The following is a 14,768-nucleotide window of genomic DNA, read 5'->3' as shown; positions in this document are numbered from 1 at the left end:
TCCTTTCCTTTCTCTTCCTCCTTTTCTTTCCCCATTCCCCCTTTCCCCCTTCCCCTTTTCTCCCCTTCTTTTCCTTATTCCTTCTCCTTCCTCCTTCCCCTTTCTCTTTTCCCTTTCCCCTTTGCCACTTTCACATTCCTTCCCCATTTTCCCTTCCCCTTCTTCTCATCCTTTCCCCTTCCCCTTCCCCGTCCTCTTTTCCTTTCCCCTTCTCCCTCCCTTCCTATTTCCCCTCTCCTTCCATCCCCGTCCCACCCCCAGCACACATTTCAGTTTACCCTGCTGAAGAAGCAGCCAAGGAAAGAGCTCCCCTTCTCCATCCTTAGCACAAACCCAAATTCTCCATTTCTTACACGATTTGGGCGTCGTTACCCGAGATTCACAGTGGGATTTAGGATCAGGGACTCCCTCAGGAGCCCCATATCCACACTGAACTTCCACCAGCACAACAACTGCAGCCCAAAATCCCAACCTCAGCCTTGCCTGCGCTCGGATCCCATCCACAAACCACTAGACTCAGCTCTTCTGCAGATTCCCTCACATCCGTCCTGTGTGAGCTCTGCCTGGCCACACAGCGGCAGTGGGGAACCGAGGGAATGTCCTTGAGCTCCCTCTGATTCACGTTTCACAACGCTTGGAAAGGCAGGAGTGGTTTTTGAGGAGGATTAAGCTGCTGAGGAAGCCCGAACCCGAAGGAGGCGCACCCTGATGCCGTTTGCATTTCAAACCGGGTGAGGCACAGCCTGGAGCTCTCTCTCCGGGACAGCTCCGGACAGAGCAAATCAGGGATGTCCTGCTTTTGAAAAACTCGTGGAGCAAAGCCAGCGTTTTCCAGAGAGTGTAAAGCTCGGAGCCGAGGACACCAATGTGCTGTGACAGTAAATACCGGCCGGAGCAGAACCACGAGAGGCTCCTGGGAGCTGGAACGCCTCGGTCTGGAGCAGCAGCAGCGCTTGAGGGAGGGGTGGGATTGACTCGCAGCAAGAAACACGGTGGGGAAATCCTGCTGCCCGGCACACGATGCCGGCATTTCCCAGTTAAACAGCCACGTCTGCTGGGATCCCAATCCCAACACATCCCATCAAAACCTCAGCACGCCTGGGGGTGGGGCGAGGCTGGCGCGGCATCTTCAGGAGGAGCATCCCTAGGAGTGCTTTTGGGTTTCCCTGCTGCCGTGGCCGCTCCGTGGCACACAGAGCTGACAAACGGGGCTGGGTCCGAGGGGAAAAGACGCCAAAAAGAGGCTGGGTCCCGTCCTGGCACCCGGGCTGCGCTCCAGGGTCTGTTCACAGGCGCGATCCCGCTACTGACCGCCACGGGAGCTTTGACCTGCTCCGTCTCCGACCTGGGCCGGTTCACCCCTCCTTAGGCGACCTGGTGGCCACCGGGCTCCCCCAGGGCCACCATATCGATGCCGGCCTTAGCTTGGACGCCCGTTCGGCACAGCCCTGCAGCCCAGAACCCCCGGGCTCAGCGATCCGCCAGCCTCAGCCTCCCCGGAGCTTGGATTACAGGCACAAGCCACCGTGCCCGGCTGCTCATCTGTGCTGCCTCCGCTCCCCATCACTCCCGGACCGGCTCCTGCAGCTCGGGAACTCCTCAGTGCTGCAGCAGCACGGTGGGAGGAGCAGCAGGCACGGGAAGCAAAATTTAGCTCTTCAAGTGAGCGTCCAACACAATGCTTTGGCCACGTTATTCTGCTGTAGGTTGAAAAATTGAAGTTTGTGGTCCTGCTCTGGGACGTGCCCAGAAAGAGCTGAGAAGGATTTGCAGAATGTCTGGGAGGCAGTCTGCTCCCTGCAAGTGTAATGACCTGAATGATTCTTAGCAAAGGATAGAAAAAAATAACAAAAATCTAAAGCAAGGAGCAAAATTCGGGAGCTTCCCGCTTTTGTCCATTCCCTGCCATAAAAATCCTCTCACTAAGGATTTTTCATCTTAACTCTGTGTTTTGCCTCTGTCAAAGAGACCTGCCCCAGGTATCCCATGGGAATAACTGGGTGCTCTCTCTCCTCCATGGATGGCTCTCGGAATTGTGTTTCTCCAGTGCAGAGGTCAAGGCAAGGGTGTCCTGCCCAGGCAGGGCCACACCTCCTGCCCTGCCTGACGAACGCAGGAGGTGTCTGAGCACTTCTTCCAGCCTGCCCCGAGCTACTGGAGCAAAGTCCAGGGCTAAAGTCCAGAGGGCAATCCCATCTCAGGGAAGGAAAATAAGATTTTCCCTAGTGCTGCACAAGCCTGAAGCCTTAAGGGTGTCAGGGCTGCATGGGAGAGATCCCAGATCTTGTTCGGGGCTCTTTTTATCTCCTTAAGGAAGAGCTGTTGGTGACAGCTGGAGTTTTGGCTAAAGACATTAGGATAATGATTTAGGGGTCAAGGGATGAGGAGAGAGAGGCCTGGCATCCACAACCAGGGGACAAAGGCAAACCATCCCCACAGAAACAGCACTGAGCACATCCCTCCCACCCCTCCTCCTGCCACAGACACAGGGATTCTTCTTCCTGCCACAAAAACACACGTTTTTCCTCAGATGAGAAAACCACAGCAGGAGCAATTTGAGGGAGCAGGGGAATGAAACGAGGTGATTTCCCAGAGGAAATCTGATGGGAACGGGCTTGGCAGGATGAGGAGGGGCCAGGAACAGTGAGGATGCAGAAGGAGGTGCTGCACCCCTGGGGCAGCACCAAAGCAACAGCTGAGATGGAAAATGAGGTGGGGACAGCTCAGGAGCTCATCCCTGAGCCAGGGGGGCCCTGCCCTCTGGAGCTCATCCCACAGGCACTGGATGTTACATATAAGTAAAGCCTTACAATAAAAAAAATAACTTATAAAACATAATTCAGACCTTACATTCTAACTAAGCTAACCTATTAAGTTCCCGTGAGAAAAAAAATATAAGAATAAAAATCAACATAATCTATTCTTGTGAAAAAAACAACTCACACCTACTAAAAAAAATTCTACCCATATAAAACATTCATTTCCCAAAAAAATGAAGAATATAAACTTTAGAGAAAAAGAAAAGTTTAATAAACATGTACACTAACTAAATTACAAACCCATAAAATAAGTTTCAATAAACTAATAACCAATCAAATTTAGCACAGTACCTTCTAATATTCCTATGAATATAAACTATATAAATAAAAATTCAACTACTCTACATTAAAAAAACAAAAAACCTGTCCATCTCTATAACAACAGGCAGGATCCCACCCAGCAGGAGCAGCTGCTCCAGGATCCCGCTGGGCTCCCCACAGGAGCTGTGGCTTTGTGCACAGGGTTATGGCTAAGCCAGGCTCCAGCCTGCAAAGAACCAGTCTGGGGATCCCACTGAGCTCCAAAATTCCCCTTCCGAGGGCCAGGCCACAACAGAGTCACAGAAGAGAAGCACAGAATACCCTGAGCTAAAGGGATCCAGAAGGATCATTGAGTCCAGCTCCTGGCCCTGCACAGGACACCCCAAAATCCCACCATGGGCCTCAAATTATTCTTGTTAAGGCTTCAGGATTTTTCAGCCTGGTGTTGCCATGGTTGTGATCCAGGATTTTGGCATATGGAGATTTGGTTGGGCAGTCTCAATCCCCCCCCCTCCCTGCTTCATTTCCTCTCTCTGCTCCTGAGAACACCCTGGGAAAGGACCCAGCTTGTTTGCCAATAGTGCTGTAAAGACATTTTCACGTACTTAAGAGATATCAAAAACCCCTAAGTTTGGAATCATGGAATCCCAGGATGGGTTGTGTGGGAAGGGAGCTTAAATCCCATCCCATTTTACCCCTGCCATGGCAGGGACACCTCCCACCATCCCAGGCTGCTCCAAGCCCCAGTGTCCAACCTGGCATTGGACACTGCCAGAGATCCAGGGACACCCAAAGGTATTGAGAACCTGTTCCAGTACCTCACCACCCCCTGAATAAAGAATTCCCAATATCCCATCCATCCCTGCCCTCTGGCAGTGGAAGCCATTCCCTGTGTCCTGTCCCTCCATCCCTTGTCCCCAGTCCCTCTCCAGCTCTCCTGGAGCCCCTTCAGATCCTGGAAGGGGCTCTGAGCTCTTCTGGATCCTTCTCCTCTCCAGAGTGTCAGACTGGTTTTCCTCCTGGGAGGCCACTTTGGAGATCTCTTCTTCACTTCCAAAGGGGCCTGGAGGAAGGAATACCTGGAAACCAGGACAGGGCTTTCTCCTGATGACACCTGTGGGATTTTATTGATTTTTCAGGATCCTCAAGGCATCGTTTCAGTACACTCAGGCTCACAGAGACCTGCTGCAGTCAGGACATTCTCCAAGTCCCCTTCCCACCTCCACTCCTCCGTTTCATGGAGGGGATGGGAAGGTCCAGGGATCACTCTGATTTCCCTTTGCCTGTAGCACACACACCTTGGGAGGTTTCAGGTTCAGCTTCCTGCCAATCCCAGCCGCTGCTGCATCCAGAATCACAGGAAACAGGGCTGAGACATCCACGGGAACCATCCCCACCCCTCCCTGCCCACAGGCAGGAATGACCAGGGCCAAGTGCTCTGGGAAAGGCTTCTCTCCCTGACTCACCCCAGCACAGGACACTTGGCCCATTGTGTCACATATCTCCATGACAAATCTACCCCTGGAATGCCATTGTTGTATCGAGGATGTCATTTGTTTTCACAACAGGAGAATTTATCTAACACAGATACTAAACCCAGAGCGTTATTATATTCCCTTTTCCTCCCTTGGAAAGCCACAAAGGTCTTTGAAAGATCAGTGCAACAAAGGCTTTTCCCATCTCTGTCAAGAGGGAAGCAAGGAAAGGTGGGCTGCACCACATCAAAACAGATTTGGCCTGATGGTCCAAAGTGACTGGAATTTGATTTATATTCAAAGAGATAAAAAATTCTCTGATTGATGAGTATCAACTTCCTCAAGGTTTGGTTAATTTGGTGTTTCACATTGCTGTGACAGCACTTGGACCTCTGGTGGAGGGCAGAACATGGAAACACAGCTGTACAAATGCATGGAAAGCAACAAATGCAAACCTTGGTACCTGCACTGCCTGCAGGTTCCTTATGGATAAGGAAAGATAAGGAAGGATAAGGAGCAGCCAGGCCCAGCTGAGCTACCACAAGGTGCCACAGGTATTTGCTGCCCTTCTCCCCAGGCTATAACCCCTAATTACTTTACAACCACAATTGCTTTTTACTCTCTGGGCTGTAAATCCCCAGCAGGTGCACGGGACACCCAGTCGCTTTTAAAACATTTACCTCACTTTTAAAACATTCAACTTACTTTTAAAACATTAAAATCAATTCTAAAATATTTAACTCGCTTTTAAAATATTTAACTCCTGCAGGCTACCCAGTAACTCACTGGGGGTTGCCAAGGATCTGCCAAGGACTCTGAGAAGAGTTTTAATTCTCAAGCAGGTGTGTGAAACTGAACCCCTCGTAAGAGCTCACCTTTTTTCAGGTAATTTAGAACATATTTGGGTACTTTAAGTGCTTTTTTTCGGGGGGGTATTTTACCTTGAAAATCAATCAGCAGTGTAAGACTGAGCTGTATGGAGCAGACCGTGCCCAGAGGAGCATTTCTTTCCCTGAGGGTGGTTACAGGGAGTAGATTTACATCCATCCTGAGATGAAGAACCTGCTTTGCTCAGACCATCACACTTCATCTGGGGTGACACATTTCCACCCCACAGCAGCTTCAGCCACTCTCCTAAAAATAAGAACCTGTCTTTCCAGCCAAATTCCCATTTTAAGTGCTGTCATCTCCCAGGTGAGCTGCAGGGGCTCTACAGGGACACAGCAGTGGGATCCCTCAGAAGGCAAAGCCTTTTTTTTTTTTTTTTTTGCTTTATAAAGTTATTTCCATTTGCTTCCTGTTTACCCTCCTTCCTGTGCATTCACATAAACCAACAGGACTCTCCACTAAAATGTTCCAAAAGCAGGTGGTGCTCTCTCTCCAGCTTCTCCCCCATTCCCTGCGGGATGGGGAAACGTGAGCTGCCAGGACTGAAGAGCACAGAGTTTATTAGTGACTAATTGGAGATCTTAACTACCCAAAGTGCTGAGTGCTCAAATGTCTTGTTGCTATCTATCCTCCTAAAGAGCAATGATTCCTTCAAAAGCACAGCCAGGCCGTGGCAAATCTTCCCCTGGTGCACAGTTATGAGGTCGGGAAGTTTTCTTGCAGGGCAGGGAGGATCCTTGGGAATAAATCCCAGTACAGGTGGAAAAGCCGTGAATCCCATTTCCTTTCTGAGGAAGAAGTTGTTACTGTGTAGTGACCAGGCACTGGAACAGATTGCCCAGAGGAGTCTCCTTCCCTGCAGATATTCCAGAACCAGCTGGACACAATCCTGTGTCCTGGGATGGCCCTGCTGGAGCAGAGAGGTGGCACCAGGTGACCCCACTGTGGTCCCTTCCAACCCGAGCCACTCAGGGCACATAACCACATCCCCACACCAGTTTGGGATTTCTGGGGGAAGATGTGCAGCTCATCCTTCCCCTCTGGCAGGTTTTGAGCTGTGGATGATCAATTTTGGGTGCTCTCAGTGGCTCATGCAGAGGTAGAAGCTGTAACCACAGCCTGGAGCAGCTCAACTGGGCCACAGGTCCTGCCAGGGAAACTGGGAAAGGAGCAGGAGAGGGATAACAGGGATTGGAGCAGAGTCCTTTGTGGGAAGATGTTACATGTCAGTAAAACCTTATTTTAAAAAGGCCTTATAAAATCAAGCTTTACTGTTTCAACTGAATTAACAACTAACCCATTAAGTTCCCATAAAAAAAATTCCAAGAAGAAAAATCAGTTTACATAGCAATCTATTCTTGCAAGAACAATTACACCTACAAAAATAAGAAGTCTGTCCCATAAGAATCTGTAAAGAAAAAATGTAAACTAGCTAGAAAAAGAAAAATTGAACGAACATATGCACTAACCATTTATCAACCAATAAACTAAACATCAATAAATTAGATTTAACATAGTAACTTCTAATATTCCTATAAATGATATAAATAAAAATGCAGCTTTCTACATAAAAAGAAGTCTCTCATCCATCTCTATATTACAGCAGGGAGAGGAGCAGAGCAGGAAGTGTCACTGAGCCACTGGCAGGGCCTGATCTCCACAGGGCTCCGGAGCAGGAGCAGCTCAGAGAAACTCTCAGCAGGTGTTGCACAGGTCCCATCACTTTTCCAGGAAGGAAAAGTTCAGGAAAGCCGTTTGCCAGGTGAAAAGGGCAAAGCCAAAGCTAAGCCCTGTGTGCACCAAGCCCCCAAAGATGAGGGACAGTGCAGTCTCCAACAAAGCAAAAAACAAGCCAAGATTCCGGAGGAGAGAGCCGAGGACCAGCAGGTCTGGGTGCAAAATGTGATGGAAAGGGCCCTTGCCCACCCTGCAGTTACTCATCCCATGGGGTTTCACAGTTCCCAGGGGTTACACAGCAGGAGCAGCTGAGCATCCCAGAGCCATGTTCCACCACCTGTGCTTTATTTTCACTTAACCCTTGAGATCCACGCTCCTCACCCGGTGGGTCCTGGGGGAAAGCCCCAGAGGAGCCTCTCAGCTCTTAGGAAGGAAAAGGGAAGCAGAACAACCTCAGCACGGTCACACCCTCCCCTCAATGCTCTGCACTGACAGAACAAAAGCACCAAAAGTCATTTCCTGACAGCACAAAAAGCTGCTCTGAGGCTGAGGGAAGAACGACTGATTCCAGCTCACGAGCAAAGGAAGGACCTTAAAACTCCTGACATCACCTTTCTCCACTACTTTGAATTCTTGTGGTCTCGTGCTGCCTGACTTAATGAACTCACCAGCACGGAAATGGTCACACAGAACGGAGCCAAGTGAGAACCCATCAATATCCACATCCTGAGGTTAATTTTAGCCCTGCAAATATTTAGCTCTCTGTTTAGATAAATATCCCTAAATATGCTAGTGAGAGAGGAGACCGAACCAGCTGCATCCAGCGCGATCTGGGCTTGCTGTAAATCCCAATCCAGTATGATAATTAGCAGCATTATCTGCTGGTTCAATCATCAGAGCGTGACCTCTGGCAGTGCCCTGGGGTCAGCGGGCCGTACCCTGGCACAGCCTCTCACCAGGAGAGGCCATGGATAGCTTGTTTTCCTTGGCATCCTCCCTCTTGGCTCGCTGCAGGAAAGAGCTAAGCCTTCTCCAAAAATTCCTGTTGACATCACAGAATCGTGGAAAATCCTGAGCTGGAAGGGACCCTCAGGGATCACGGATCCAACCCCCGGGGGAAGAACCTTTCCCTGATCTCCAACCTAAACTTCCCTCGCACAGCTCCAGCCATTCCTGTCCCTGTTCACCAGAGAGAAGAGCTTGATCCCTTAATAACTCTGCAGTATAGGAAACCTCCTGTTCTCCTAAAGGCACCGAAGTATTCCCTTTGGCAGCTCCAGGAGGGATTGCTTTCCATGTGCCAGGACATCAGCCACAAAAATCAACTCCAAATTCGGTATTTTTGAAGGGAATGGGAAGATAAGGTGAAGTCAATCCTACACAACCCCAAGGGAATGCACCTGTGCTCTCCAGGAGACCCCCAAAGTAATGAAGTACATCCCGGTGGGAGGGGTCCCTGCCCGTGGCAGAGGTGGAAGGACACGGGCTTTAAGGTCCCTTCCAAGCCGGAGCGGGCTGGGAGCCCATGATTTTGTGGGATTTGTGTTCCAGGTGCCGCTTGCCCCATTCACTCACACAGGCTGGCTCTGTGCAGGAACGGGGTGGGCACCCCGTGCGCAGCAGCCCCGGCCCGGAGGAGCAGCCTGGCACCGGTCCCGTGTCCCGGCCCTCCGGCACAGCCCCGGGGCTCGGGTGGGGACCCGGCCCGACGAGTGTGTGCAGGAGCCTCTCTGGGCGTGCCGGGGCAGCGCTCCCGGGCACAGGGCAGGGATGTGCCCCGAACGCTGATCCATGGAGTTTCACCCGCGGGAATCACAGGGAGTAACCCGAGACAACGGGGAGTCATCAGCCCGATGATGCATCACTGAATCACGGGACGGCTGAGGCTGGAAGGGACCTCACCGCCCAGCCCATTCCACCATGGGCGGCCATGGCAGGGACACCTCCAGCCCCAGTGCCCAGCCTGGCCTCGGGCAGTGCCAGGGATCTAGGGGCAGCCACGGCTGTTCCGGGCACGCCGTGCCAGTGCCCGCCCGGCCCCCAGCGCACACCGCCCGTCCCAGGGCAGGGTTTATCTCCCGCTCAGAGATCGCTCCCGTGGCCGCTGCCACCCCGTCCCCGCGGGTCCTGCCCCTTTAAGACGCGCCCCGCGCGCGCGCGCGCTGACGCGCGATCGCGTGGCGCCTCTCCCCATCGCGGCCCCGCCCCCTCCGCGCGCAGGCCCGGTCCGGCCAATCAGCGTCGAGGCTCCGCCCCAGGCGGAGCCGCCGGGGGCGTGGCGGCGGCGTTGGCGCAGGCGCACGGGGCGGGCGGGAAGGCGCGGGCGGAAGGAGGGCGGGGCCGCGGCGGGGCGTGGCGGGGCCGCGCGGGCGCATGCGCGGGGCGGCGGCGGGGCGGAAGCGGGCGCGGGCGCGCGCGGCCCCTTTCCGGCGGCGCGGGCGGAGGGAGCGGCGCGCGGGGCCCTCAGGTACGGCCGGGACGCTCCCGGGCCATCGCGGCCACTCCCGGCACTTCCCGGCGCTCCCCGGCCCTCGGGATCCTCCCGCCGCCACCGCGCCGGCACCCATGAGCTGAGGCGCCGCGGCGGGAGCCGAGGCAGGAGCGGGCGGAGCCGCCGCCGCGGGCCCGGCGGAGCAGCGGAGCCGCCTCCCCGCCGCCCCATGCGCGGCCCGCGCTGAGCCCCGCCCGCCCTTCCCCGCCGGGCCGGCGCTCGCCCTCTCGCCCTCCCTTGGATGCCGCCGAGATGGGCAAGGTGCTGTCCAAGATCTTCGGGAACAAGGAGATGCGGATCCTGATGCTGGGGCTGGACGCGGCCGGCAAGACCACGATCCTGTACAAGCTGAAGCTGGGCCAGTCGGTGACCACGATCCCCACCGTGGGCTTCAACGTGGAGACCGTCACCTACAAGAACGTCAAGTTCAACGTGTGGGACGTGGGCGGCCAGGACAAGATCCGGCCCCTGTGGCGGCACTACTACACGGGCACGCAGGGGCTCATCTTCGTGGTGGACTGCGCCGACCGCGACCGCATCGACGAGGCGCGGCAGGAGCTGCACCGCATCATCAACGACCGGGAGATGCGGGACGCCATCATCCTCATCTTCGCCAACAAGCAGGACCTGCCCGACGCCATGAAACCCCACGAGATCCAGGAGAAACTGGGCCTGACCCGGATCAGGGATAGGAATTGGTATGTGCAGCCCTCCTGTGCCACGACGGGGGATGGACTCTACGAAGGGCTGACGTGGTTAACGTCCAATTATAAATCCTAATGGGAGAGGAACTATTTAGTCTACAAAGAATTAAAGAAATAAAACAAAAAAATTAAATAACAAAAAAAAAGAGACAAAAAAAAAATAACCCACGTGGCTTTCCAGAAGAATGATTCTCTACTGAAAAGTGAAAACAAAACCGCATCCATAGGATTATGATCACCTTTCTCCAGTTGCCACCCTTTCCTCCTGCACCCTTGGCTGGATTCCTGTTCTAACTCCTCCTGCTTGGCGTTAGGATGCTCTAACCTCCGAATGTGACACGAACACAGGCACTAGATGCTATGGCAGACTTCCAGCAAACAGGGGAAGGACACATTATAGACTTGCTAAGTAACTTTTTTTTCGGTTTTTTTTTTTTTTTTTTTTTTTTTTTGGTTTTTTTTTGGGTTTTTTTTCCTTTTTCCTCTCGATAGCCCTTTGCTGGTTTGATTATTTTGGGGGATGTTGGGGGAGGGGGTCCATTTTCAGTGTATGCTTTCTGGGTCTACTTTTTTGATTATATATATATTTTTTTTCTCTCTCTTCTCTCACTTTGCTGTAGATTGCTACTTTTTTGCATTCCTGCAGGATATGTTGCTAGGTTGACTTCATCTAGTAAACTGAAAATTGTTGCTTAAAATCAAACCGCAGTCTGTCTTTTTATATTAAGGACTTTTTTCTTTTTTTTTCTTCTTCTTTTTTTTTTTTTTTTAAGTTCTGTTAATCTGTAACTAAACAGTGACTCAGTCTGGCTCCACGGCTCAGGCTAATGAGGGGAATTCTTGCCTGCAGTGGCAGAGAGTGGGAATTCCACTGTAACGTGTTCAAAGTGCGTGTCGGGCGCCGGGAAATGTAAGAACTGCTTTGGAATGTCAGCTGGGAAGTTCTGACCCATACATCATGCATGAGGAGGGATGCAAAACCAGCTCCCCACACCACACAGCAAACAAGGCATGAATGGTGCTGTAGTTCCAGGGTAGGCACTGGGCAGTTTTTTTGTCTCAGATAAGGTTTAGTTGCAGTTTTTTACTACTTGGTGTCGGTCCCCGGGCCGAGGCTCTTTCTAGCAGACGCAGCAATAAAATGTTGCAGTGAGTTTGACTTTAAATGGCAAAAATCCAGCTCTTATTTGCCTCTCAATTCCATCTCAAGGCAGCTGGAGACACCTAAACCTTGAAAGGATTCCTGATTATTTCCAACAGAAAGAAGGAAACTGTTGTTATTATTATTATTATTATTATTGTTCTTTTTCCATGCTGGAGCCTGGCAAGGGGGCGAGTTCCGTGCCGAGCTCTGCTCGAGCCTGGGGATTCTGACATCAGGAATGGCCATTTTGAGGAAATCACTTCTTGCTTTAGTTTTCCAAGCCTGGACCGAGCAGCTGGAGCCTCCCTGTGTCCCGGTTGTTGCTGTAGTCCTGTAGGAAAGGGAACTATGTTGGATGGCCGAGGCCCATTGAGTAACTACTAATGAGAGTGGGGAGGGCAGAGAGAGAGAATCGACGCTGAATGTAAACTTCCATAATTAGTTCTTAAAGGGCAAAGCAGCTCGTTAGCCATGTCACAGCCTGTAGCTGGGACTGGCCAATCAAAAACCCCACCCAGAGCGAGTATTTGCATAAAAACTCAATCAAGTATTAATTAACACTGGGTGCACAAACTGTTAAAGCAGCTGGTTCTTATTCAGCCTTAAGGATTAACTTCAGATTTCCTCAAGGAGTTAAAACTCCGTTGGGGAATTCTAGGAATGTATGCTACAAAACCAGAAGAAAATGGTTTTTATTTTCCTTTTTTTTTTTGTCCCTTAATTGTGTTCTCTTTTCAAGAATCTAAGTTTTACATGGAATTGGGGGCATTACACTACATTGCTGCAGCAGTGGCTCTGCATGCTGAATACTTGTACATGGAGCTCTTACCAAAGATGTATGGGAAGATAAAAATCCTGAATTCAGGATTTCTGAATCCAGTTCTTCTGAAATCAAATGCTTTGGAGCACTTCAAAGTCCTTTTAGAGTATGGTTCCAAAGAAAAGACTTCTCTGGATGTGGGTTGCAAATGGGACTGGATGGGTCCTTGGTGCTAGAAGATAGAGCATTGATGGTTTTGTGAATTAGAGAGAGTCTGCAGAAGCTTAATGTAGAAATAACTCTTCCATCTCAGCCCTAAAAAGAAGAAGTGAGATTAGTTTATTTTAATCCAAGGCTTTTTGCCATTGGAATATCATTGCTCTATTTTCTGGCTTTTCTTTTTCTTTTCCTGTTGCTGTAACTTAATGAACAGTGTGGTGGTATAAAAACTTAAATTTACAATATGGTTACTGTTTTCTTCTGGAGCATCAATAAAATAGCCAAGCACAAAGTAAATGCCTAAACTGGAAAACTTGAAGCTCTATTACTGGTTCTTGAACTTTCTTAAACATATTCTCAGTCAACATGAAAACTTCAATAAGTTCATTTTTTGTCTGAATTGATTTCCTGTGTTTCCAAGCGCTGGGGCAGCCTTTGCATTAAGTTGATTTTACAATTTTGTATCCCCTTAGAAATAAGTTTGTAATTCTGTTTTGTAGGTGAAAAGAAATTGCTTTTGCTTCTTGATTTTTTTTTTGTTGTTGTTGGGGGGGGGAGTGGGGAGGAAGAGAGGGGGGAGAACAAGTTACTGAAAGGTGCGGCAGAGCCGTCAGAAATAATCGGCTGCAGCCACCGAACGAAAACCCACAGGTTTCACATCCAACACGTCCTTTCTAGGCTGAAGCTGGACCTCAGCACGAGGTAGTGGCTGTCAGTAGGATAAAGTGGGAATTCTGTACGAAACAAACCAGTCTGGAGTTCCAAGTGCATCGATTTGTGTTCGTGTGAATTTATGGAGTAAGTTTTGAATGACGTTCAATCGTGTCCGACCAAGTGACTGAGTTTGTGGCCTGTGATCTCCCTGACTGAAGTACCCAGGAATTTTGTGTTCTCGATATGGCTGTAGTGTTGGTAAAGAACTAATAAGCAGAAAATAAAGCAATTATACAGCGGAGCTCTCCTGGTATGTTACTTATATTGAATTATGAGAGAAGCAGAAAGGGGCAATGTGGTGCCAGAGTTGGGCGTTGTGCTGGCATAAAGAGGGCTCTGTTCTGCATCTCCCAGATTGGAAGCCTGGCTTTAATTCCTTTGAGAATTAGATGAGAGACTCTAAATGGAAAAAGAGGATGCTGCTTTAATATTCCCTCTTGAGCAAACCTTTTTGCCATTTTTCTCCGGCCTCGGTGCCAGCTCCATGTAACCTGGGAAGGTGAGGGCACGGAGGGACCGTCACTGCTGTGTTCCAGGGAGGAAATTCCCTGGAAAGGGCGGCCACAAGGCGGGTGTGGAACATGCAGGGATGGACAAAGGGGCCGATGAGTGACTAGGGGTGCTTGTGGAGTGACAGATGTGACGCTGGGACTCTGTGGTGCTGAGTAGGACACGAGTGAGCAGATAAAAGGACTTGGGCAGGTGCTGGGGCTGCGGGGGGCTGGGGAGCAGCGGGATATGGATCCTGTGACAGCTGCCATCCCCTGGGACAGGCAGCGGGGTCACAGCCGGAGCTCTGCTGGCAGAGGGCACAGCCAGGGCTCCGAGGCTGCTCCCACAGCTGCAGGTGCCAGGCCGGGCTCGGCCCTGGAAGTCCTTGCTGCAAAGCTTTGGGAATGCTCACGAGCATCATTACCTGGTTTGGTGGGCAGCATCCCTGCCTGTGGAACGAGCTGAGCTTTGAGGTCCCTTCCCACCCAAACCATTCCGTCATTATCCAGCCAGGTGGGCACGGGGGCCCTGGGGCCACCGCAGCCGCGATTCTCCGCGGAGCCTTCCCCTTCCAGGGTGTGCAGGCTCTGCCTGGCTGTCAGTCCAGGGTGTGGCTGTAAAAATGAACTCACTCTGACTTCATTAAACTCCCCGGAGCTGCGAGACAAGCAGGGGGAACCGGTGTCTCTCTCGTTGGGGCAGCGAGTCACATCTCAAAATGCCGGCGCTTATCGCGTCCCATGGGAGCGGGGTGAGCCGGGGCTGGGATCTGCCCTCAGCAGGGCTCTGCCCCGGGCACAGGGCCCCGTCCTCACGGACCGGCCTTGGCAAAACTGTGCCCGCCGTTCCTAACTGGGAATTATCCCTGCTAATGCAAGTCCTTCAAAGGAATGTGTCTCGCTTTAAAACTGCTGTCGGAACAGGTGGGCACAGGGGCTGGGAGAGCCTGGGGGAGCTGAGGTGATCTCCCTTCTCGCTGGGGTTTGGGAATGGCTATAAAGGGACTGCCAGGAGCAGAGAATTTGCTGTGGATGTGGAAGCGGCCTCAGTGTGAGCACTGTGACTCAGACTTCCCTTAACACACGGCTGTGCTTTTTATCTTGCATTTGCTTCTAATATCTGTC

The 14,768-nt window shown here is 51.4% G+C and overlaps 1 protein-coding gene across 2 annotated transcripts; it reads left to right on the top strand.

Annotated features, from left to right (window-relative positions):
- Positions 1-9,520: 9,520 nt before the first annotated feature.
- ARF6 (ADP ribosylation factor 6) lies at positions 9,521-12,966 on the top strand. 2 transcript variants are annotated; one of them, XM_062495857.1, is made up of 2 exons: positions 9,521-10,007; positions 10,110-12,966. In XM_062495857.1, the coding sequence occupies exons 1-2, from the start codon at positions 9,864-9,866 to the stop codon at positions 10,389-10,391; spliced, it is 426 nt and encodes a 141-aa protein (XP_062351841.1). In that variant the 5' UTR covers positions 9,521-9,863; the 3' UTR covers positions 10,392-12,966. The 2 variants fall into 2 exon arrangements, with proteins under 2 accessions (XP_062351841.1, XP_062351840.1); XM_062495856.1 differs by having other exon boundaries at positions 9,521-12,966.
- The last annotated feature ends 1,802 nt before the right edge of the window (positions 12,967-14,768 follow it).

Source organism: Cinclus cinclus, chromosome 6, assembly GCF_963662255.1.
Source record: "Cinclus cinclus chromosome 6, bCinCin1.1, whole genome shotgun sequence".
Classification (NCBI taxonomy): domain Eukaryota; kingdom Metazoa; phylum Chordata; class Aves; order Passeriformes; family Cinclidae; genus Cinclus; species Cinclus cinclus.
Note: the sequence above shows the minus strand (reverse complement) of the source record. Positions and strands in the feature narration are given on the sequence as shown.

Coding starts and splice junctions, on each gene's coding strand:
- ARF6 (XM_062495856.1), top strand. CDS start 9,864: ATGGGCAAGGTGCTGTCCAAGATCTTCGGGAACAAGGAGATGCGGATC.